This window comes from Ascaphus truei, chromosome 3 (assembly GCF_040206685.1).
Source record: "Ascaphus truei isolate aAscTru1 chromosome 3, aAscTru1.hap1, whole genome shotgun sequence".
Lineage (NCBI taxonomy): Eukaryota > Metazoa > Chordata > Amphibia > Anura > Ascaphidae > Ascaphus > Ascaphus truei.
The window spans coordinates 18,570,190-18,595,606 of NC_134485.1; the positions used below are offsets into that span (position 1 = coordinate 18,570,190).

Sequence of the window (25,417 nt, forward strand, 5' to 3'; positions counted from 1 at the left end):
GGATGCCTTGAGAGGGGGCTCACGCGAGCGTCCGCAGGCGTGCTGAGGCGCTGGATTTTTCAGCCGACAGCTAAGCTGTTTTTCAGAGTGCTGTCGGCTGAAAACATCCAATCAGCGCAGAGCAGCGTCAACGTCACAACGCCGTGACGTTGACGTCGCGGGCGATTGGCCCAGCGACGTCACTGCCCCGCCTCCCTCAGTCTCCCCCCGCCTCCGATCGCGCCCGCTGGCTCGCCTGCATGGGCATGAAACCGCGCAGATTTCAGCAGGCGAGCCTCAGCGTCAGCGCGCCTCAGCCCTGCTACCCCTTCTATGGCCCCAGCCTTAGCCTCTTGCACTGTGAGGCGCTGCTGTAACAGGAGGAACCAGCAGGGGGAGCTAAAACCAAACTGGACCTGCAAAGAGAAGCTGGAGGAAGGTTGTCACTGTCACACCCACTGGGAGAGGGGAGAGGGGAGAGCAGGGATGTATTGATGTGACGGGAGGAGGAGGCTGTGTGAGTATGATGTAGTTCAGGGGGGCTCTACTCCAGTGCTCAAGTGCCACCAACAGGTCAGGTTTTCAGGATATCCCTGCTTCAGCAAAGGTGGTGCAGGCTTGGACCGAGCCTCTGATTAAGCCATCTGTGCTGCAGCAGGGATTCCCTGAAAACCTGACCTGTTGGTGGCCCTTGATGACTGGAGTTGAGCAGTAGTTGGGAAAACTGTTGTGTAAAAAGAGCAACTACAAGGGATCTCTGAAGTGTGAATGAAGAAGGGGGGGGGGGGGGGCATGTCCTGAAATCTGCCTGTCATGAGACTACTGCAGGGGCGGCCAACTTCTGTCCTCAAGGGCCACCAAGAGGTCAGGTTTTAAGGATATCCCTGCTTCAGCACAGGTGACTCAGTCTTTGACTGAGCCACTGATTGGGCCACCTGTGCTGAAGCAGGGATATTCTGAATACCTGACCTGTTGTGGGACCTTGAGGACAGGAGTTGTTGCACACACGTAGGATATTGTTTGAACGGTAGCTGTAATATTTACCCCCATTCATTGGAATTGGAGCTGAGGTGGGAGGAAACTGGGAGCCCTTTTGTGAATCTGGAACCTAGAGTTAATTACAGGATTTGGGTGGTTACCATGGTAACATTTAGACTGCTCTGGGGACAACTGTATTTTAACCTCAGATCCTTTGCTCCAGAAACAAAGCACTGTTAACCCTTTGAGTCACTACGTCATGGGGTCTGACACTCTGGGGGCCGCGTGATGTAGAGGCTCCGTCATGCCCAAGAGTGCATTTTTCGCACTTGGATCTGTCCTGCGTTCCTACAGTATGGCGCATAGAACTAGGGCGACCAGATTTACAAGAGTGCAAACCGGGAAACATTAAAAAAATATTTATTAAAACAATGACATCCCCCCAACTGCGCCCGTCCCCTTAATGTCTCTCCGGCCCTCTCTCCCCCCATTCTCTCTCCTCCCCTCCCTCCATATTCTCCCTCCCATCCCTCCATATTCTCTCTCCCTCCCATCCCTCCATATTCTCTCTCCCTCCCAACCCTCCATATTCTCTCTCCTTCCCATCCCTCCATATTCTCTCTCCCTCCCATCCCTCCATATTCTCTCTCCCTCCCATCCCTCCATATTCTCTCTCCCTCCCATCCCTCCATATTCTCTCTACCTCCCATCCCTCCATATTCTCTCTCCACCATCCCTCCATATTCTCTATTCCCCCATTCCTCCATTCTCTTTCCCCCCCTCCATTCTCTCCCCCCCATATGCTCTCCCACCCATCCCTCCATGCTCTCCCCCCATCCCTCCATTCTTTCCCTCCATTCTTTCTCCCCACATCCCTCTATTCTCTCTCCCCCATCCCTCCATTCTCCCCATCCCTCCATTCTCTCTCTCCCCCCATCCCTCAATTCTCTCCCCTCATCCCTCCATTCTCTCTCCCTCCCCCTATCCCTCCATTCTCTCTCTCCCCCATCCCTCCATTCTCTCTCCCTTCCCCTATCCCTCCATTCTCTCTCTCCCCCATCCCTCCATTCTCTCTCCGCCCCATCCCTCCATTCTCTCCCATTATCCCTCCATTCTCTCTCCCCCATCCCTCCATTCTCTCTCCCCCCATCCCTTCCATTCTCTCTCCCCCCATCCCTCCATTCTCTCTCCCCCATCCCTCCATTCTCTCTCCCCCATCCTTCCATTCTCTCTCTCCCCCCATCCCTCCATTCTCTCTCCCCTCCCATCCCTCCATTCTCTCTCCCCTCCCATCTCTCCATTCTCTCTCCCATCCCATCCCTCCATTCTCTCCTCCCCATCCCTCCATTCTCTCTCTCCTCCCCATCCCTCCATTCTCTCCCCCCCTATCCCTCCATTCTCTCCCCCCCCCTATCCCTCTATTCTCTCCCCCCCCATCCCTCCATTCTCTCCCCCCCCTATCCCTCCATTCTCTCCCCCCCCCTATCCCTCCATTCTCCCCCCCCCCCCCCACCCCTCCATTCTCTCTCCTCCCCATCCCTGCGCTTTTTTGTTTGTTTTTTAAAGTGGGGAAATAGCAGCCTGGTAAGTTTGTAAATAAATAAATGTTGAACATGAACGTAATCAAAGTTCATTGAACATACAATAGCTATTGACCTTTTTGCCAAATTGCAATGACATTTGCAACGTTCACTTAAGCAAGTGAAAGGTTCCCACGTCTCTAGTGGGCCCTACACAACTAATCATCAGCTCCGTGTATTGAGCCCCCGGCCCCTCAAGTAAAACAAGGGAACATGTTCGGATGATTAAAAAAATGTGTCTTCTTGTCTAATTTTCTATTTTTAAAGTTATTAAGCATCCAGTTTAAGCCTCTTAAATCTATTGCTGCCACTATATTAGGGGAGCTCAACTTCAGTCCTCGAGACCACCCCAACAGGTCAGGTTTTCATGGGGGGGGGGGGGGGGGTTTGAGGACTGGAGTTGAGCATCGCTGCATTAGGCCGAGTTCAGGGTGGCTGCTACGTGACCATCGCAATTTCGGGTTGTTCGATGGGAGTGTTCAGACTAAAAACTCCACCGGCGGCAAAGTACAGCGTTGACGCTGCGACATTTTGCCGCTACAGCCCGAAATGATATTTCGGGCTACAGTCGCGTCACATGAGCTGGTTCAGCGGACAAGCTCCGTGACATGTTCGTCCCGCCCTCCCCCCCCCCCCCTGCCACGTCCTCAAACTCCGCGACCCGACTCCTGCAGCCTGAACACAGATCGCTGGGCTGCAGGAGCATGCGGGGGAGGCGCGCACGGAAGCAAGCGTCCGTAGCTGCCACCCTGAACTCGGACTTAGACAATTCTGCTCCTAAGTGGAACTGCTTCCGGTTTTACTTTGTGTCCGAGACCAGGTTGTGCAGTAACATCTCCTCTGTACTTCCAGGGGTTTGACTGGAATGGCTCACAGGCAGAGAGCTAAGAGCAGTGCGCTGATGTTGGCCTGCGAATGGGGAGTCTGTACCTTTGCCGGTAAATCCGTGGAAGAGATTTCCGACCACATTAATGGACACTTGAAAGAGCATCTGTCTTCCCCGACAAACGAACCTGGTAAACCAATGGATTTCATAAGCTTTTGATATGTTAGGAAAATCTGTGGTCAAAGTGCTGATCTTTGAAGTGGTAGATTCTGGTTTACATGTCTGGTTTATTCATACTGGCCAACTCTTCCTAATTATGAAGGAGACCCTCTCATAATTCACTGACCATATATAATTGTACGTTCCCCCGGAAAAAACGTTCCCACAACCAACCTGTGTAAGAGGTACAATCACACCATATGGCCAGTGTTCGACAAACCTATACATCTGCACGCCCCGGGCGAGTGGATCTAACATCGTGGCAAGCTCCTATTGGCCCAAGCAGCACACGTGTGGTACTAGGTGGCGAGTAGATTTTTTGGTGATTTGTCGACCACTGCATATGGCTATTGTTGACCCTGGAGCCTCAAGGGCATCAACACCCCACAGAACCTAATGAACTCATAACCGAGATACCCACAAGAGAGCTGGTTACCCCATTACTGGGTTATTCCTAATAAAGAAAATGATAAACATTCGTCCACCGTGCCCACAAATGTGAATAAAGGCCACGAACACACAACGGGGCCCGGTTATACCACTGGTGGCGCCCATCACCGTATGTAACCACATGTATGTACAGTATGTATCGTTTCCTTTACATAGGGCCACCGTTTATCCCGTGCGTTACAAAATGTACAATACAGGGTAAATAAAGTACAAACCATGGGGATAAGCACGACAGGTAAATTATATCATAACGCAAAGGGAGACCCCATACGCCAGTGCCCCCCACCCAGCCGCTTCCCTCAGTAGTCACCCAGTCCAAAATTGGGTCTCAACACTTCATAGAGCCCTGTCTGGCAGGATTTGTAAATACATCAGCATGACGCTGAGGAAGGTCCCGTTATGGTGACCGAAACGTTGGTTGCAGTGCCTCTTTTGTCTACAATACAGACTTTGTTTTGATCTACAGTGTGCTGTCTCTTATTATCAGGACACCCCTCTGGTAATTATTATCTCTAAATACATCTATACATATTTTATCCTTTGGTTTAATTTCTTTCTACAAATCATATACAGTATATGGTTTTTTTTTTCATACTAAACTACAACACACACAACAACAAAGCTGGGAGAGAGGGATGAAAAGTTCCTCACACAAACGATCAGGTGTGCGACCGGAACAATTTCTGTGTGTACTGCTACACAAATCCAGCCCCGCCCCGCCGGAGAGACGTCTTTCATTGGGCCGCCCACTCATTCTGCATCTTGCTGGATCCAGGTTTAGTTTTATAGGCTGTTTTAATGCGGCTGGCACAAGCTCTCATGAAGTTTGATAGGTAGCTAAAAGTGACATGCCTACCGGGTGCTCATTTGCATGTCACTACCCAGAATCCTTGGCAGCAACTTAACCAGTGCATGACATGACAATGTGGTGAATTAAGCAAATTTGGGGACCAAGTAACTGGACGATGCAGATATCTGCATATCCTACCAAACCTTTCTGTAAAGGAAAAAAAAATTTATGTTGGTCAGTATGGTTTTATTTAATTTTTTCTGCAGTTCCGCTGTCTAAAAAAAAAAATGTTTTTGTACTAATCGGCTTTTTTATTTATTTATTTTTATCCTTATGCCATATACCTAATTGTGTAATCCACAGACAGAATTTATTTTGGAGAAATTGCATTCAAACTTTTTTTTTTTTAAGACCTTCAAAATAGACAGCAATTGTTAATTGTCTAAACCAGGTGTGGGCAACTCCAGTCCTCAAGGGCCAGCAACAGGTCAGGTTTTCAGGATATCTCTGCTTCAGCACAGGTGGCTCAATCAGTGGCTCAGTCTTCGACTTCAGCTTCAGTACAGGTGGCTCAATCAGTGAAGTCGAAGACTGAGCCACTGAGACACCTGTGCTGAAGCAGGGATAGCCTGAAAACCTGACCTGTTGGTGGCCCTTGAGGACTAGAGTTTCCCACTCCTGGTCTAATGGCACTCATAACTGCCAGCCCTGCACTTTTTGCTCTATTCTTTCCTTAACAATTACGGTTCATTTTAACCCACCAATAAATGTACTATATGCTAATACACTATATTATTTGTTGTTGTGCTAGTTCAAGTTAGTCTCCCGGCGCTAAATATCATAAGCCTTCTACAATGTCTTAAAGCAGCAATTCCTCCTAACGGGCGTCCCCCTTTTTTTCACAGGAAGGGAAACTGGGGGGGTCTGCAGAGCAAAACCGTGTTATTTTCATCTCTGGGGACCCCCTGGTTTCAAAGATACCTACCAGTAAAGGGACTGGCATTACTTCCTGTTTTTTAAATCTCCTGCATCACACCGGCCAACAGGAAGTTGCAACTGATGGCGTTGCAGCTTCCTATTAGCTCACGCATGACACCGGTGCTTTAGTCCGCCATTTTGTTTTTCCTGGTGGAACGTTAAGTATCTTGCGAACCCAGGGGTCCCCAGAGCTAAATATATAACACTTCAGCAGTGGGAATGCCAAGGTTCTCATGCTGTAATGAAAGAAAAAAAACAAGCAGCCGGAATTACTACTTTCAAGTATTGAAAATGTTAAGAATGGTAGAAATGCTATTACATGGCTACGTGCCTTCAGGTTCAGCTCAATCCCGTTATAACGCGATCCGTTACAACGCGAATCCGCTTATAACGCGATACAGGCGTGGCTCCCAATTTTCGTATTTATGAAGACTTTACAACACGATTTATTGGTTTCTTAAATATTTTGTTGTACAATGCATACAATTGTACATTATTTCTAATGCGATCCGCTTATAGCGCAATGTGATTATTTGGACCCCAAGCACAGCGTTATAAAGGGGGTTGAGCTGCACTATCCATGATGGCAGTCTAGTTCCCGATGAATGGTTGAGCAGCCGATTTGCACTCTGACACATATTTTCTCTGATTACCCGCAGGAGTACGTCAGTGTCTGTGGCGAGGCTGCGAGTTGTGGGTAATGTACAATCCTAATGACTTGATCATCCATGTGAATTATCACTGCTATCACACCAGGCTGAAATATGCCGGCACTCGGCTGAGGGAGAGGTACAAAGACCTCCCACCCTGCTCGGGCGAGAACTACATCCCAGATATAACCCAAGATTCCCTGGTGTGCAGCTGGAAGGACTGTGATGTAAGCTAACGTTACCTTACTCTTTACTACTTTTGCTTTGGCATGTTGCTTTGATTGATGGCTACATTACAGTTTCGTAAGCAAGGCAATATGATGTATTATTTGAAAAGTGCTACACAATTAAAAGGGCAATGAGAAAACTGTGTAGCATTTGTTTAAATATTCATCATCACAAGTGCATCTCTACACATGGTCCTTTCTAATTGGGTAAAAGTCTGAGTGTGGTAAAACAACATGGCAGACAGGATTTATTGAGTCTGATGGTGTCACTACCCTCACTTGAAAGGGAGAGACAATAAATAAGGGTTGAGACGAGCAGGGAATTCTGGGAGAGGCAATAGCAACCTCCTGGGGACTGGGGCAAACTTTACATCAGGCCTGCACAACTTGTAAAGCGAGAAGGGGCCGAACTGCTCCAAGAAAAAAAAAATTTGGGCCGCACGGGTAAAATCATCATCATCTCTCCTCCAGCACCTCTCATCATCATCCTCATATATCTCCCCCAGCACCCCTCACTATCAACCTTTGCGATACTACCCATCTATCTCTCATACCCCATCTCACAATACAAACACACAATATCCCCCTGCACACCACACACAACCAACTCCGCTTGCACCTCACATCCTTCTCCCCCCTGCACCTCACATCATTCTCCCCCCCGTGCACCTCACATCATTCTCCCCCCGGCACCTCACATCATTCTCCCCCCTGCACCTCACATCATTCTCCCCCCTGCACCTCACATCACTCCCCCCCCTGCACCTCACATCACTCTCCCCCCCTGCACCTCACATCACTCCCCCCCTGCACTTCACATCACTCTCCCCCCCTGTACCTCACATCACTCTCCCCCCTGCACCTCACATCACTCTCCCCCTGCACCTCACATCATTCTCACCCCTGCACCTCACATCACTCTCCCCCCTGCACCTCACATCACTCTCCTCCCTGCACCTCACATCACTCTCCCCCCTGCACCTCACATCATTCTCCCCCCTTGCACCTCCAATCACCCCCCCTGCACCTCTAATCACCCCCCCCTGCACCTCCAATCGCCCCCCTGCACCTCCAATCACCCCCCCTGCACCTCCAATCACCCCCCCTGCACCTCCAATCACCCCCCTACACCTCCAATCACCCCCCCTACACCTCCAATCACCCGCCCTACACCTCCAATGACCCTCCCCTGCACCTCCAATCACCCTCCCCCCTGCACCTCCAATCACCCCCCCTGCACCTCCAATAACCCTCCCCTGCACCTCCAATGACCTCCCCTGCACCTCCAATGACCCCCCCTGCACCTCCAATGACCCCCTGCACCTCAATGACCCTCCCCTGCACCTCCAATGACCCTCCCCTGCACCTCCAATGACCCTCCCCTGCACCTCCAATGACCCTCCCCTGCACCTCCAATGACCCTCCTCTGCACCTCCAATGACCCTCCCCTGCACCTCCAATGACCCCCCCCCTGCACCTCCAATGACCCTCCCCTGCACCTCCAATGACCCTCCCCTGCACCTCCAATGACCCTCCCCTGCACCTCCAATGACCCTCCCCTGCACCTCCAATCACCCTCCCCTGCACCTCCAATCACCCTCCCCTGCACCTCCAATCACCCTCCCCTGCACCTCCAATCACCCCCCCCTGCACCTCCAATCACCCCCCTGCACCTCACACCCTGCACCTCACATCACCCCTCTGCACCTCACCCCTCTGCACCTCACCCCCTGCACCTCACATCACCCCTCTGCACCTCACATCACCCTTCCTGCACATCACCTCCCCTGCACATCACTGCCCCCTCTTTACATCACCCCCTTCACATCACCCCCCTTCACATCACCCCCCCATTCACATCACCCCCCTTCACATCACCCTCCCCTTCACATCACCCCCGCTTCACATCACCCCCCTGTACATCACCTCCCCTGCACATCACCCCCCCTTCACATCACCCCCCCTTCACATCACCCCCCCCTTCACATCACTCCCCTTCACATCACCCCCCCTTCACATCACCTCCCCTGCACATCACCCCCCCCTTCACATCACCCCCCGTTCACCCCCCCCTTCACATCACCCCCCCTGCATATCATCCCCCCTGCACCTCACAACATCCCCTGCACCTCACATCACTCCTGCACCTCCTCACCTAACATCAGCCCCTGCACCTCTCCTACACCTCCCCTCACCTCAGATCATGGCGGCAGAGCAGGCAGGACTGCGCGCGATCGCAAGCAGCGGGCACCGGAAGTGCCGCACTGCAAGAGCGTGCAGTCTTGAGAGCGGGCTGGGGGGGGGAGGGGGAGAGCGGACTCGGGGAGGGAGGAGGAGGAGAGCGGACTCGGGGGAGGGAGGAGGAGAGCGGACTCGGGGGAGGGGAGGAGGACGAGCGGCCCGCAACTCGGGGGAGGCGGAGGAGGAGGAGGAGAGCGGACTCGGGGGAGGGGAGGAGGACGGAGGAGGAGGAGAGCGGACTCGGGGAGGGAGCGGACTCGGGGGAGGGAGGAGGAGAGAGGGGGGGGAGGGAGGCGGAGGGGAGAGCGGACTCGGGGGAGGGAGGAGGAGAGCGACTCGAGGGAGGAGGAGGAGAGCGAACTCGGGGGAGGAGGAGGAGGGGAGAGCGGACTCGGGGGAGGGAGGAGGAGGAGAGCGGGGGAGGGAGGAGGAGGAGAGCGGGGGAGGGAGGAGGAAGAGGAGAGTGGACTCAGGGGAGGGAGGAGGAGGAGAGCGGACTCGGGGGAGGGAGGAGGAGGAGAGCGGACTCGGAGGAGGGAGGAGGAGGAGAGCGGGGGGAGGGAGGAGGAGGAGAGCGGGGGAGGGAGGAGGAGGAGGAGAGCGGGAGGGAGGAGGAGGAGGAGAGCGGGGGAGGAGGAGGAGGAGAGCGGGGAGGGAGGAGGAGGAGGAGAGCCGCGGACCGCGTGTTGTGCAGGCTGCTTTACATGTATGATAGTCAGTGGAAAATCTACCTTTACAGACAGATTCAGCACTAGTGAAAAGTGGTTTTATAATACACAGTGTCGAGCGCACTCTTTATTATCAGCAGGCTACAGCTGGACGTTATCATTTGGTTGATCAGTAGCTGAAAGCTTTTAAAGTCTATTTTTTCCATTTGGGAGATGTATTTTGTTTTGATAAACTTTTAACATCAACAATTTTTTTTTTTTTAAACTCAATTTGTATTAAAAAATTTCGGGAGAGGGGGAAATGGAGAAAATAAAAGATAGGGGGAGGGGGGGGGAAAGAGTACAAAAAATAAAGAAGGGGGGAAAACCACATCCATTTAGAATTTTACCTAGCAAATCATCTTATAACATTCAATCACACAGTCAATATATATAGCAGTTTTTAGGTGGGTATTAATTTCTGGTTGACCAGTGACGAAGTTGAGACATTAGGGGGTCTGACATAACAGCATTAGGATCTAAGAAGCCATTTTGTTTGACTATTCTAGTCCGCCATCTTGTCTTGTCTTTGTGAGTTTTTATGTGAAGAAATCTGTGTGAACGAACGTGTGAAACAGAGAATGGAATGTTTTTGCTCCTAGCTGATTTTATTGATCTTTTCTCATCCAATCAGCTCCAAATGAAAGTGTAAACAGGCCAGAAGTTATGAGAAGGATAGTTGGTGAAGATAGAGCACAGCTGCAGACGCCCTGCAATGTGAGGCAGGGAAAACAAAGCCAGGCCACTCCGCAATAGTAACAAAAAGTGTATTAAGCAAGCAAACACATACAGGGAACAAAAATAGAACAGATAGAACGCACCTACGCGTTTCGTACAATAGTACTTTATCAAGGTGAAGCAAGAGTAAAATAACAGCCTATTTATACCCACCTTAAACACTTCTAATCAACTGGGTTGCGGCGTCATGCGCCGGCAGCTGCAAGCAGTCGCGGCAGAGTGACGCGCATTCACAGGGATCAGGGTGTATCAGGCAGTACACAGGGGCTGCCACGTGACCTCCGTCGCATCATAGGGATGACGTCATCAGCGTGCGGCACGTAGGCCAGTCACGCTGACGCAGAGTCCATCTCCATTAGTTCGGGATATGTCACGTGATCCTAATAGTTTTTTTACAACACAAAACTTTATTAGTGAAACATAATATGTAAACAAACAGTAAAAAAACATTAAAAAAACCAAATCAATGGCTGGTTAATATGATTTCACAAACTGAGTTTTAACAAGAGACTCATTAGACTATTAAGTCACAGACTCCCAGTCTAGGTATAATATATATTATTGTAGAGATTTGATCTATATACTTTCATTGAATAATATATTATAATAATAAACAGATACAGTCATAATACCATACCCATTCCTGGGACCGAAATAGAACCTTGCTAGTTCATGGAGGCTTGTAAAACAGATGTATATATATTGTTATTACATCATGATAAAAAACAGTTTGTAGAAATAGAAAACTTGAAGTACAATATACATTTTGAATTTCTAATACATCTAAGAGAGGAGAAATATGATACCTATTATGTGTCTTATATACTTTAATTAAGATATGAACACAGACTGGGATTGCATAACCAATATTAAGCATTAAGCAATATCAGACAGTATTTGATACAACTATGATCATTGAAGACCATTATAATAACAAAATATATATATGAAATCAGTATAACATAGAATTAATGAAAAATTCATTAGAAAATTATTACATTATTACAGAAAAAATTGATTAATAAAATAAAAGTGTAATCAATCAATCAAAATTATTTAATTATTAATGTTAATTTCATAATTGGTAATACATTTGTTAATCAAAAGAGGGGGGGAATAGAAATCATTTACTGTGATATATTCATAAAGTCAACTAAATTAATCGTTTAATAATCATAAAAAATCACAAAAAAATCACAAAAAATGACTTAGATCCCACTCTGTGTTCATACCCAGGGGTATTCTGGTCTTTAGGGTGAAAATCCAATAGGATTCACGTCTGTCTAAATACTTAGTCCTGTCACCACCTCTTGGGAGCATAGGTATTTTTTCAATTCCTTGAAATGAGAAGGAGTTAGTGTTACCTAGTGAGCAATTATGGAAATGGTTAGACACTGGGTGACTCTGATCACCCATTCGTATTAGACGTAAATGCTCCAAAATTCTGATTTTTAAACATCTTGTTGTTCTCCCGACATATTGTCGCCCACATCCACATTGCAGAAGGTAAATTACAAATGTTGAATTGCAATTTATGAAGGATTTTATGTTATAATTTAAACCAGAATTAAATGAGCAAAATTGTTTGCCATTTTTCATTTTTAAACATACCTTGCAATGTGTACAGGAGTATGTACCGAGGGGTAAATTAGAAACTGCTTTTTTATCTTCATTAGATTCAAAGAGACTAGGGGACAGGCTATTGGACAAAGTTTTGGCTCTTTTGTACACTACGTTAGGACCCGAAATGATATGTGGTTTCAATACTGGATCTAGGGTTAGCACATTCCAATGTTTTTTTAAGATGTTTTTAATTATTGGCGCTTGTTTGCTATACGGGGTAATAAATGAGGGGCTAACATTGTCCCTATTCGGTCTTTGTTCTTTCCTCAACAGCAAACTTCTGTCTAAGTTGGATACTTCCTTTAGTGATCTGTCCAGATCCGCTTTATTGTAACCTCTATTGAGGAACCTTAAATATAGGTCATTTACTTGATGATTATAGTCAGACTCACTCGAGCAATTTCTCCGAGCTCTGATGAATTGACTCTTGGGTATCCCCCGAACCATGTTTGAAGGATGACAGCTGCTGGGTCTCAGAAAAGTATTTCTTGAGTTGGGTTTCCGATATAATGTAGTTTGAATATTTAAAGTTGTGTCCACATATAAGCAAAGATCTAAATAATTTATGTGTTGTATATGAAACGAATAAGTGAAAGTGAGATTAAAGCTATTAGTGTTTAGTGATGAAATAAATTTGTGCAAAGTAGTGACGTCACCCTCCCAAACAAACAGCAAATCATCGATATACCTCTTATAAAATAAAATGTGCTCCCTATAAATGTTCAGGTCTCCAAACACGTGGAACCGCTCCCACCAACCCATGAAAAGGTTGGCATAGGAGGGGGCAAAGCTTGTCCCCATCGCCGTTCCACGTGTTTGGAGATAGTGAACCCCATTAAACAAAAAGAAATTGTGAGTGAGTAAAAAAAATTCTGTTTGAAAATCTGTTTATCAATCAACAAAGATTTGCATATCTACATAATTCTATACTCCATATATCTGTGTAATGGACATGGAGGAATCAGAGGAGACTGATACCCCCAATATCACCAGTGATTATGTTTCCAATTACTTGGACAATACTCAAAGATCAAAAAAAGCAAAACGTATGTTTGAAAATTTACCAAATCCAGATTGTGAGGACTCATCGGATCTTCATGATTTGTTCCTAAAATTTAGTAAATTACTTATTACTGATACTCGAATTTATTGGGATCTCATATTTTTGGAAAACTATCTACTGCTGAAAAGAATCCCCAGGGGGTTACGGGTGAAAAAGTCCCCTACATTTGGCTTTATCAATCAGGATTTTGAGAGAGAGTGGAAAATGATTCTCAATGATTGCTCCTCCAAATTAATATCCCTGATTGTTAAGGCCAAGTCTAAGGAAAAACTTGACTTAGAAAAAGAAATTAAGCTATCACAAAAACATCTAGCCAAGTTCTCCAAAATGGAGGGTTTCAGAGCATTGGACATTAATTTGGCCAAGTCAGTTAAAGATTTTGAAAAGGACATTTTAGAAAAGAAACAACAAAAATTTGAACGAGATAAGCTTGACTACGAGCGCAACCAAGTGTACTTATGGGAAAGGTCTACACCCAATAGAAGGTCCAGCCGCACGACACACCCTACTCACTCTACACCAGAGGACAAAATTAATAACCCTTGGGCAAAAAAATCTATCCTAAAATCTAAAGCAGACTCTGATACCTCAGATACAGAATATCTGGGTCACACAGTCTCCTTCTTTAATGCACAAGAAGAGGAGAACTTACAGTCTGAGGCAGAAGCACCTAAAGAACAACGCCCTTTCTGGGAACGTAAACAAAGGGATAGATCTTCAGAATACAAATCGCGTCCTTCCACCTCATCTGAACCTACAAACTACACAACGGCTTCAAAAAACTCAAAAGAACAAGACGGGGCAAGAAAACCAAAAACTCAATACAAGGGAGCACCCTCCAAAAGAAAGAAGAATTTTTAGGAGAAGAAAGTGCAGTTATCAATATTTCTAATGTAACATTAACAAAAGATGAACTATCATTACTTAATAAGGGCATGGGTTTTGTACCGGATACCAATTTTGACCTTTTTCAAACAATGGTTGATTTAAACAAATTTATCAGAAAATGTACACTGAAAAAGTTTTTTAGTGATAAGAATATCAATAATGTTGAGGATCAATTAGTCAACACTGTATCAGTTGAACCTGAATGTATTACTACTAATGTTGATACACATTTTTCAGATGTTACAATGCATGAATCCAATCATATCCAATCTAACATTTTCTCATTTAAGGAGCAATGTCTTATCCGGGACTTAGAAGACCTAGATACTAACCCTATTTCTGAATCTGACTACCAATACAATTTCTTGGGAAGATCTAGCTCAGGTCTGAAGAAACAATCATTATTCTACCCCACCTTTGTCAAAGGCAAACATCTTTCCACTTTTGAAAACCTTGTGGAGAGAGACCTAAGATTATTACAGAAAGGTTTTTCTTTCAATACAGGTTATTGTGATAAAAAAATCAGTAATCTTAGTTATGACGAATTTATAGCTCTCAATAATCTGAAATGTAATAAATCCTTAATAATAAAAAATGCCGACAAAAGGGGGAGCAGTGGTAGTACAGCATAGGGATGACTACCTTAAGGAGGCATTGCGCCAACTTCGGGATGTGTCTTCCTATGCTGTACTACCATCTGATCCTACTATAAGATACCAAAGGGAACTTAGACATTTGTTAGACTTGGGTTCAATGCTAGGTGTCCTGAATGATAATGACATGGATTATCTGTACAAACCCTTCCCTGTCACACCCGTGTTTCACCATCTCCCGAAGATTCATAAGACATTGGTCTCCCCACCTGGGAGACCAATTGTCTCCAGTATTGATTCTTTGGGAGATGGTGTCTCACGGTATGTGAATCACTTTCTACAGCCCATGGTACAAGAGCTCCCGTCCTATATTAGAGACAGTACTCATTTAATAAATACACTGGAGGACTTTAAATGGAAAAGCAATTTACTCTGGGTGACATTAGACGTTACGTCTTTATACACCGTGATATCCCACGAACATGGTTTGACTGCTGTGGATTATTTTTTAAACAAATCAGATTTATCACCAGCACAAAACACTTTTATTTTGGATGCGATTCACTTTTTACTCACTCACAATTTCTTTTTGTTTAATGGGGTTCACTATCTCCAAACACGTGGAACGGCGATGGGGACAAGCTTTGCCCCCTCCTATGCCAACCTTTTCATGGGTTGGTGGGAGCGGTTCCACGTGTTTGGAGACCTGAACATTTATAGGGAGCACATTTTATTTTATAAGAGGTATATCGATGATTTGCTGTTTGTTTGGGAGGGTGACGTCACTACTTTGCACAAATTTATTTCATCACTAAACACTAATAGCTTTAATCTCACTTTCACTTATTCGTTTCATATACAACACATAAATTATTTAGATCTTTGCTTATATGTGGACACAACTTTAAATATTCAAACTACATTATATCGGAAACCCAACTCAAGAAATACTTTTCTGAGACCCAGCAGCTGTCATCCTTCAAACATGGTTCGGGGGATACCCAAGAGTCAATTCATCAGAGCTCGGAGAAATTGCTCGAGTGAGTCTGACTATAATCATCAAGTAAATGACCTATATTTAAGGTTCCTCAATAGAGGTTACAATAAAGCGGATCTGGACAGATCACTAAAGGAAGTATCCAACTTAGACAGAAGTTTGCTGTTGAGGAAAGAACAAAGACCGAATAGGGACAATGTTAGCCCCTCATTTATTACCCCGTATAGCAAACAAGCGCCAATAATTAAAAACATCTTAAAAAAACATTGGAATGTGCTAACCCTAGATCCAGTATTGAAACCACATATCATTTCGGGTCCTAACGTAGTGTACAAAAGAGCCAAAACTTTGTCCAATAGCCTGTCCCCTAGTCTCTTTGAATCTAATGAAGATAAAAAAGCAGTTTCTAATTTACCCCTCGGTACATACTCCTGTACACATTGCAAGGTATGTTTAAAAATGAAAAATGGCAAACAATTTTGCTCATTTAATTCTGGTTTAAATTATAACATAAAATCCTTCATAAATTGCAATTCAACATTTGTAATTTACCTTCTGCAATGTGGATGTGGGCGACAATATGTCGGGAGAACAACAAGATGTTTAAAAATCAGAATTTTGGAGCATTTACGTCTAATACGAATGGGTGATCAGAGTCACCCAGTGTCTAACCATTTCCATAATTGCTCACTAGGTAACACTAACTCCTTCTCATTTCAAGGAATTGAAAAAATACCTATGCTCCCAAGAGGTGGTGACAGGACTAAGTATTTAGACAGACGTGAATCCTATTGGATTTTCACCCTAAAGACCAGAATACCCCTGGGTATGAACACAGAGTGGGATCTAAGTCATTTTTTGTGATTTTTTTGTGATTTTTTATGATTATTAAACGATTAATAAACGATTAATTTAGTTGACTTTATGAATATATCACAGTAAATGATTTCTATTCCCCCCCTCTTTTGATTAACAAATGTATTACCAATTATGAAATTAACATTAATAATTAAATAATTTTGATTGATTGATTACACTTTTATTTTATTAATCAATTTTTTCTGTAATAATGTAATAATTTTCTAATGAATTTTTCATTAATTCTATGTTATACTGATTTCATATATATATTTTGTTATTATAATGGTCTTCAATGATCATAGTTGTATCAAATACTGTCTAATATTGCTTAATGCTTAATATTGGTTATGCAATCCCAGTCTGTGTTCATATCTTAATTAAAGTATATAAGACACATAATAGGTATCATATTTCTCCTCTCTTAGATGTATTAGAAATTCAAAATGTATATTGTACTTCAAGTTTTCTATTTCTACAAACTGTTTTTTATCATGATGTAATAACAATATATATACATCTGTTTTACAAGCCTCCATGAACTAGCAAGGTTCTATTTCGGTCCCAGGAATGGGTATGGTATTATGACTGTATCTGTTTATTATTATAATATATTATTCAATGAAAGTATATAGATCAAATCTCTACAATAATATATATTATACCTAGACTGGGAGTCTGTGACTTAATAGTCTAATGAGTCTCTTGTTAAAACTCGGTTTGTGAAATCATATTAACCAGCCATTGATTTGGTTTTTTTAATGTTTTTTTACTGTTTGTTTACATATTATGTTTCACTAATAAAGTTTTGTGTTGTAAAAAAACTATTAGGATCACGTGACATATCCCGAACTAATGGAGATGGACTCTGCGTCAGCGTGACTGGCCTACGTGCCGCACGCTGATGACGTCATCCCTATGATGCGACGGAGGTCACGTGGCAGCCCCTGTGTACTGCCTGATACACCCTGATCCCTGTGAATGCGCGTCACTCTGCCGCGACTGCTTGCAGCTGCCGGCGCATGACGCCGCAACCCAGTTGATTAGAAGTGTTTAAGGTGGGTATAAATAGGCTGTTATTTTACTCTTGCTTCACCTTGATAAAGTACTATTGTACGAAACGCGTAGGTGCGTTCTATCTGTTCTATTTTTGTTCCCTGTATGTGTTTGCTTGCTTAATACACTTTTTGTTACTATTGCGGAGTGGCCTGGCTTTGTTTTCCCTGCCTCACATTGCAGGGCGTCTGCAGCTGTGCTCTATCTTCACCAACTATCCTTCTGGACTCCTTATCTGATGGACTGCACGCTACTGATCCTGAGAGTGCCCCCCCCGGATGTGCAGGTAAAGTGCCAATGTGCCTTATCTAAACCCTGCTATTCAATGGACATAGTTCCTTCAATTATATACTGCTAGGGTGTTTATTGTGTACATCACAGTGGCTGTCCCAACTGACTCCACTTGTCACTTCCCCTACAGCTATTACGCATTATTGCCTTATTGAGGGGCACTCCGTCGTCGCCAGACCACCAAACTTATGGTCTCAATCACAATTATGTTACAGAAGTTACCGGTCTGATTCTGAGCACCACATATACCACATTTCCCAGAAGTTATGAGAAGCCTTGTTAGCGCAGTCTAAGATAAGCTCAGATTCTTGCAATGAAACTGTTTCTCATACAATATGCCAGGTGGCAGAACTGACATCACATTTAACCCCATAATGCTTTTTAGCTTACTTACATTTATTCAGTATTATTATGTATTACAAAATTACATCAGCTTTAGCATTGTTATGTATTACAAAATTATGTCATATTTAGTGGCGTGCAAGCCCCCCCATAAACGGGTGGAGCTTTAGGTTTTAGGGTATAAATATATGGCATACAGTGTTATCTGGGGGAGAGAGTTTTTTTTCAAAGCTGTCTCCTATATGCACTTGATTTGAATAAATTCACGTGTTATTCTGTTTCAAAAATTAACCTCAGACTGTGTTTTTTATTTACGCTTTTTCTCAGAGCTGTAAAAATGTTACAACAAAAATTCAGTTAACAAATGAGTTTATTCAGAGTGCACACAGTGGAGAGAGTTTTTTGTTTTGAAGCTGTCTCCACTGTGTGCACTCTGAATAAACTCATTTGATAACTGAATTTTTGTTGTAACATTTTTACAGCTTTTACACCAGCACCCAAAATCCATGGCACCCACACCTTCTGGAAATCTGCGCATGTATCATTGTTAAGACTAACACATTTTTCCATGCAGCAAATCTGCCAGACTTTATTTTTAACTTTAGGGATTGAGGGAATAGTTGGTTGCTTCCATACTGCCGCTAGTTTGCGTCTTGCGGCTGAAGACAAGTGGCATAGTAATTTATTCTCATGTCTCGTGAGAAGGTGATATGGTTTTTTTAATAGGAAGAACCAGGGATCTAGAGGGATCTAGAGGGACATTTTGATTTCCAGCCAATAAGCTGATATGAGTGGACACCCCCGCCACATATGGAGAAATGTGGCCTGTTCTCCACATCCCTTTGGGCATATTGTTGGGTACTCTGGAATGAATTTAGCTAGTCTCGTGGGTTTCAAGTACCACCTCATCATAACCTTATAGGCGTTTTCTCTGATTGTGATACACATTGAGGATGTTGCAACCGTCTGAAAAATAGCATTCCAGTCTTCCATGTCTAGTTCCTCCCCCAGATCCCTTTCCCATTGGAGCATATATTTCAGTTTTTTGATTCATATGAGGAGGAGGGCTAACAAAGTACCCGTACAAGTTAGATATCAGTCCAGACGTGTTTCTGTCTGCTAAACAAAGTGACTCAAATCTAGTTAGCAATTCGGGGGGTCGGATTTTGTTATCAAAGGCCTTCAATTGAAGGTATTGGTGGAACTGATTGTTTGGGATAGCCTTTTCTTTGTGGAAATATTCAAAGGGTCTCGGAAATCCCTCTGAGCCTACATCTTTTAATCTTGTGACACCTGCTGTTTTCATCAACAAGTTTTTAACATTAAAGTATATTATTCCAGCACGGTGTGCAATAATATTGGATCTCTATAAGTAGAGGCATGTGGGACACTTCGGTGTAGATTCTGTATTCTTATTGCACTGAATCATTGGCTGACAATTATGCAGCAGGAGCGAATCATCAATCAATCAGGGGGTATATAAACCCCACAGGACTAAATTCGCCATACTTTTGCCATTTCGCCATACAAAAAAGTATTTTTGTTAAATAAATCATGACACGGTGTAATATGTCATGTGCTGTTGTTCATCTGAGGTTGTATTTACCTAATTTTAAGACCAGATGATTGTTATTATGTCCTGATATGTAAAACCATAGAATTCTAAGAGGGTGTACTTTCTTTTTCACACAATTGTAGATCTGTAATGTTGTATTATTGAGCAGCACCAATCCATGAATGAATCTTTGCCCGGAATTATCAATACTTTATGCTGTGTACAACCAAGGGAACCTGATGTCATTCATAGGGCACAATACAGCGTGTGAAATGCTTCCATGTATACATACACCACAGTGAGGGATTCTTACTGTAGTTACTCCAACATAGAGATTCTGAATGAAACAGGCCTCTATCTTCTAAAACATTTAACTTGGGATCACTTTTAATGAGAGAAGCGGGACCCTGCTTGGCCTCTCCCTTTAACTAGGGATTTGGCAGAAACAGTACATTTTACTATACAAAAAATAACAGCTTACTATAAAATATGTTCTTAGTGTAGCCGTGGGTTAAATAATTCCCTTTTTTACCTGAAGTACGTGCATTACCGGGAGCGAGTAGCAGTTCCTTCTGAGAGAAAATGGTAGTGACATTCCCTGGGGTTAAATATTGGTGCTCACTGGAAATGGCATTTTTTCTTTTTTTGCACTTATAGGAACTTGAAAATAATATTTCATTGTTGGTTTGTAAACTGTAAGTTGACACCCAGGAGAGCGTTAATTTCCTCTAGATGTTTCCTTTTGTTGGACGTTTTGACCTTGATCTGCACATGCCTCTGTATTCGTGCCTGGATCTCCGACAGGCAGACGGCAGGCTGAAGGGAAGAAAAACTTGCTTGACGAGCATTTGTTTCCCCATTGTAACACTTTCTTGATTTCCAAAAAATATATAAAATGTTAAATATTTGCTTCAAGGATGATCACCTCTGTACAAGGCAGCAAATTATATTGTTAAGTTGTTTACAGACTGTTTTTTTGTGCCCTAAGACAGGCTGCCTCTTACGGCACCTAACTCACTCCAAGTTATTTTATTTGCTTTGCATGCTGCAGCTGATTGAAGGTATGCATTGTGGGTAAACAGTTGAACCGTAAAAGTAAAATAAAATAAAATATATAGATGATATAAAGCTTAGCAGTATATTGTCCGGTTAAAAGCCAAAAATAGTCATCAATATATCAACAGCAGTGGTCGACGACTCCAGTCCCCAAGAGCAACCAACAGGTCGGGTTTGCAGGATATCCGTGCTTCAGCACAGCTGGCTCACTGATTGAGCCACCTGTGCTGCAGAGGGTATATCCTGAAAACCTGACCTGTTGGTAGCTCTTGAGGACTGGAGTTGGCTAACGCTGATCGACAGTCTACACATACACGTTCCTAATGTCTCTGTACGTTCCTCCTACTTACCAATTAGATTGTAAGCTTCTTCCCATTATGTATTATTTGTTATTTATATGATTATAATGTGTATTACTGCTGGGAAGCGCTATGTACATTAATGGCGGTATATAAATAAATATATATACATATAGCCAATAAAGAATATCACTTGTGAGCACATTCACATGACTTAGACAGGTCAGCAACCCTGCCTTTCACCATTATCAACTAGCATACAGTGCTCCCACTGCAGCAAGGGATTCTGGGAAATATATATATACACAAACCTACTCCTACAGCAATAAAAAATGCAAATCGCTCCGCACGTGTATTTTTCATTGTTTAAATGTCTTGATTATACTGCTGCCTGTTTCCACCTCTCCCGTTTATAATAATAATAGCAAGTTCTTGTATAGCGCTGCTAGTTTTACGTGGCGCTTTACAGAGACATTTTGCAGGCACAGGTCCCTGCCCCGTGGGGCTTACAATCTATGCTTTTGGTGCCGGAGGCACAGGAAGATAAAGTGACTTGCCCAAGGTCACAAGGAGCCGACACCGAGAATTGAACCAGATTCCCTGCTTCAAACTCAGTGCCAGGTCAGTGTCTTTACTCACTGAGCCACTCCCTCTCCCGTTTATTCCCTGGTCACTCTTTTTTTTAAATGGAAAACTAGTACACAATTGAATTTAACATGATGGCTAGGCCCCTCCCACTTTGTGACATTACCGGCCTCCAACAAGCCTTAGGCCCCGGACACGCTTACCGCTGGCGCGCTGAGGCTCAGGGAAAGCGGGTGCTTTCCCTGGCCTTGCGGTTGCTTACCGCACGCACTCTCAGCAGGCCGTCAGGGGGCGTTCCGGGGGCGGGCGCGTCACTGGTGCGTCACTGGCCAGGGGCGGGCCAGTGACGTCACGGAACTGGTTCGCCCTCATTGGGCGAACCGCTTACGTGACCGGCCTGTCTCGCCGGCAAGCGGGGGAATTTTAAATTCCCCCAAGACCTGCGCTTCCGCAAGCGCGCAGAAGCGCAGGTGAGCCCCTACTAAAGCCGCTCTAATTGCGGCTGTAGGGGCTCAGTGCTGAGAGGGAGCGCGCGTCAGCGCGCTTCCGCCAGCAAGCACCTAACATGTCTGAGGCCTTATCCGAGAGGCTCTGGATAAGGCATTTTCTCTGATCAAACCCTTTGAAGTCTGCGTGGAAAACAGCTCTGTGAGGCCTGTTTGGGAGAATGCTGCAGACGATGCCGCCTGAACACTGCTGTATGCCTTTTGCCATTTTTTGTTTTAAACATAAAATCAAAAAACGCTACAAAAAAATGGAAGGCCGTAATCTACACTGAGATTATTCTCAAAATAGGTCATTTTGTGGGGAACTGCACTTTTAATCTGCATCTCGACAGATCCTGCGCACGGACAGATAAAAAGATGTGTGCTCCCTGACATGCAGCGTCTTTAGATCATTGCATTTCTAGCCCATCTCTTATACCAGGGGTGCGCAAACTTTTTGCCCTGTGCCCGCTTGCCTGTTCTCCCCCACTGCTCGCGCCCCCCCACCCCTTACCTAGTCTAAAGTGTCAAATGATGCCGCACATTGTCATGGCGACGCATCGCCCGAAGCTGTCTAAGTCACGGTAAGTGAGTTACACAGGCCTCGCGTGGTGCCCGGGCATTTAATGTAAATGCTTTGGGGAAGAGCGCGGGGCCTCTGTCACCGCCGCACCCCCCCCCCACAAAAAAAAATCTAACGCTCTCCACTTTGCGCACTCCTGTCTTAGACTGTGTGACTGTCGGACAGGCCAATTTTTAGACAGTGAAAAAACTGAATATTAACGGCATGAGATGCAGAATGTAAAATATGCCATTATAACATTGCATCAATGTCCAAGGATCTCTTCCACTGACCGTTGTCCCATATACATGTAGCCCTGGTAAGAAATGGGGCTATATGTCTTTCCTCCTACTGGTATAAGCCCTGGTAAAGACAGGCTGTCAGTAGTTATCATGGGTTTCCCCCACATCAAGCGCTGCTCTGAGTGGTGGAGGTAGGCCACCTGACTCTGTGTCTAAGGCAAGAGACACAGGGGAGGGGTCTGCTGACATCATGAGGGGAAGGGCTGTCTCAATTTAGTTGTCAGTTCCTGTCAGTGGCAGGGGAGTTAGTGTTAGAGTGTCAGAGAGAGAAGTGCATGAAGTGCACAGCTGGAGGAGGAGAACTGGCAGGCCCTAATTAGAGCTGCTAGAACTATAGGGAGCTATAGGTGGACCAGTGCCTCTCACCCTGCCTAGGGGGTGAGGGAAGAGCTAGCTCCACCCTGAGTGCCCGTGGCTTGGGGTGGAGGCAGGGACAAAGAGCCCCAGAGACCATCCTGAGGGTGTGCAGTCTGGTGGGAGAGAAGACCATGTACATTGGAGACAACTGTGTTGCTGCTACTCTGCTGTGCTGTGAATAAAGAGCTGCTGCTACTTCTTAAGTAAAGACTGTGTGAGACTGAAATCTCTCGTCCCTAAGAGGAGGGACTCTCTGGAAGGATTTCACCCTACGTCCCTAGGGATTACCAGAGATGGAGGCGTTGCACCACTAAGTAAAGACGGAGGCATCCACCCCAGTAACCTGGTCCTGTTATCCCCCATACCATCGCGGGAGACTCAGGCCCTCCTGTTGCAAGCAGGTATGCACCACCCAGACACACGTAGCCAGACCCTAGTACAGAAGGGGGGGCCCAATCTGCGATTGGCCCCGGGAAGAGGGGCTACATACAGTACCAACTCCCCAAATCTCACATGTGGAATTTAGGTACAGAACATGCTGACACTTGGCTTTTTTTGCTCCAAAGCCCCCAAATATCATTCTTTTGAATTTCATAAGCCTTAGCAGGGACACCGCACCCTTATAATAGAGGAAACATTATAGGGAAAACATGTTTCAAAAACAAAACACGTGTGACTACTCTTTGGCGTTTTAAAGCTATACTTATAGATCCTGTATGTTGTGGTTTAACAAATATATATATATTTTGATGACAGACCTGTTTGTTTGTTTTTCAGTACACTTTTAACCACCCGGAGTGGTTTTATCGCCATGTAAACATGCACACGGATTGCATTGACAATACAAGTAGGATCGTTTGTTGTTGGAAAGGTAAGGTCCCAGTTAGTTGTTATTTTAGAGCATCTTACTGTGCTGCTCATTATATATGGGTCCTGTCCCATTTGTGACATCCAGGAGATCCCTGGCTCGCATGCTAGATACCCCTACACTCCCGGCAAGATCTGCCATCGTTATGGTGAGTGACAGTCTCATTATTTATAGGCTTGGGCCATGTTATTCTGAAGACACCAAATTCCCACCCAGCTCCCACAGGACAGCGTTACATGAGCCTGTAATATAGCAGGGAAAGAGCGATCCTTAAACAAATGTAATGCTTTTCTATGGACCTGTGAAAAACAGGCTCGGGTAAACCAAGACGTTTGGTGACTTAATGTTACCTTTCTAGTCATGCTGCAGCTGACATGGACTACATAGCATCCCTCGGACCCGGCACCTCCCAGTTTGTATTATAGGAAAAAAAAGTAATTTGAATTATTGTAGAGAATTGCGGCTTTAAAGCTGCAGACCAAGGAATATCCTATTTATTTGTTTTTATTTTAATAAATCCGTTCTTTACTATGAGAGAATACTTTTTTTTTAAACTCTGAATGACATTTTTTATGTATTATAATGTTACAAGCATTTTTGTTTCTATAGCAACCATTTACAAAGTCACTTCCTCTTCTGAAACAGGCTCTGGCACACCCCTTTTTGAGCCCTGCCCTCTCTCTGGCAGTGCACCAATTGTATATAGTGACTGCCTGGTCACATGACCTTCCCCACAGAACTTTGCATCTACAGTATGGTCCTCTTCTGCTGCACTGACAGCCATTTAGTGAATCCCCCCTCCCCCGAGCCGAATCTTCACAGATCGATCGTCAAGTTAGCTAATTACTTATCATTGTGTGAATTGTATTGATGCACATATGAAAAGGGGAAAAAAAACAACAACTTGGACTGCTGTTTTAATTGGTTTGGTGTCGTGGCACAGCACCCTTGCGATGTGCGGCTGGAGCGCTGAACGAGCCATTATGACGCTCACTGTGCGACAGGCAAAAGGTGTTTGTGTTGAGGTTTGATGGAGACCACAGCTTTCCCAGAGTGGCTGACTCAGACGATGTCAGGGAACAGGCCAGGGCCATGCTATAGTCACACCAACGACCTCCTGACCCCAGAGCAATCCCATTTCCAGCGCAGAAAGTGTGAAGATGCAATCTAATAAAAAAATCACAAATTATCTTTACTAGATGTTTTTCATTTTAATTATAATAATAATAATAATATACAGTATTGGGAAATGACCATCGAGTTTAAATAGATAT

General features: G+C 44.7%; 1 protein-coding gene across 3 annotated transcripts in view; it reads left to right on the forward strand.

The window, feature by feature from the left end:
- The first annotated feature begins 354 nt into the window (after positions 1-354).
- LOC142491312 (histone H4 transcription factor-like) overlaps positions 355-25,417 on the forward strand; it is a 43,654-nt gene continuing 18,591 nt past the window's right edge. For 2 of the 3 annotated variants that reach the window (XM_075593696.1, XM_075593697.1), the window contains exons 1-4: positions 355-496; positions 3,390-3,553; positions 6,460-6,677; positions 24,053-24,146. In XM_075593696.1, the coding sequence (XP_075449811.1) occupies positions 3,403-3,553; positions 6,460-6,677; positions 24,053-24,146 (463 nt within the window). In that variant the 5' untranslated portion in view covers positions 355-496; positions 3,390-3,402. The remainder of the gene's footprint in view (positions 497-3,389; positions 3,554-6,459; positions 6,678-24,052; positions 24,147-25,417) is intronic. The other variant, XM_075593699.1, reaches the window with a different exon arrangement.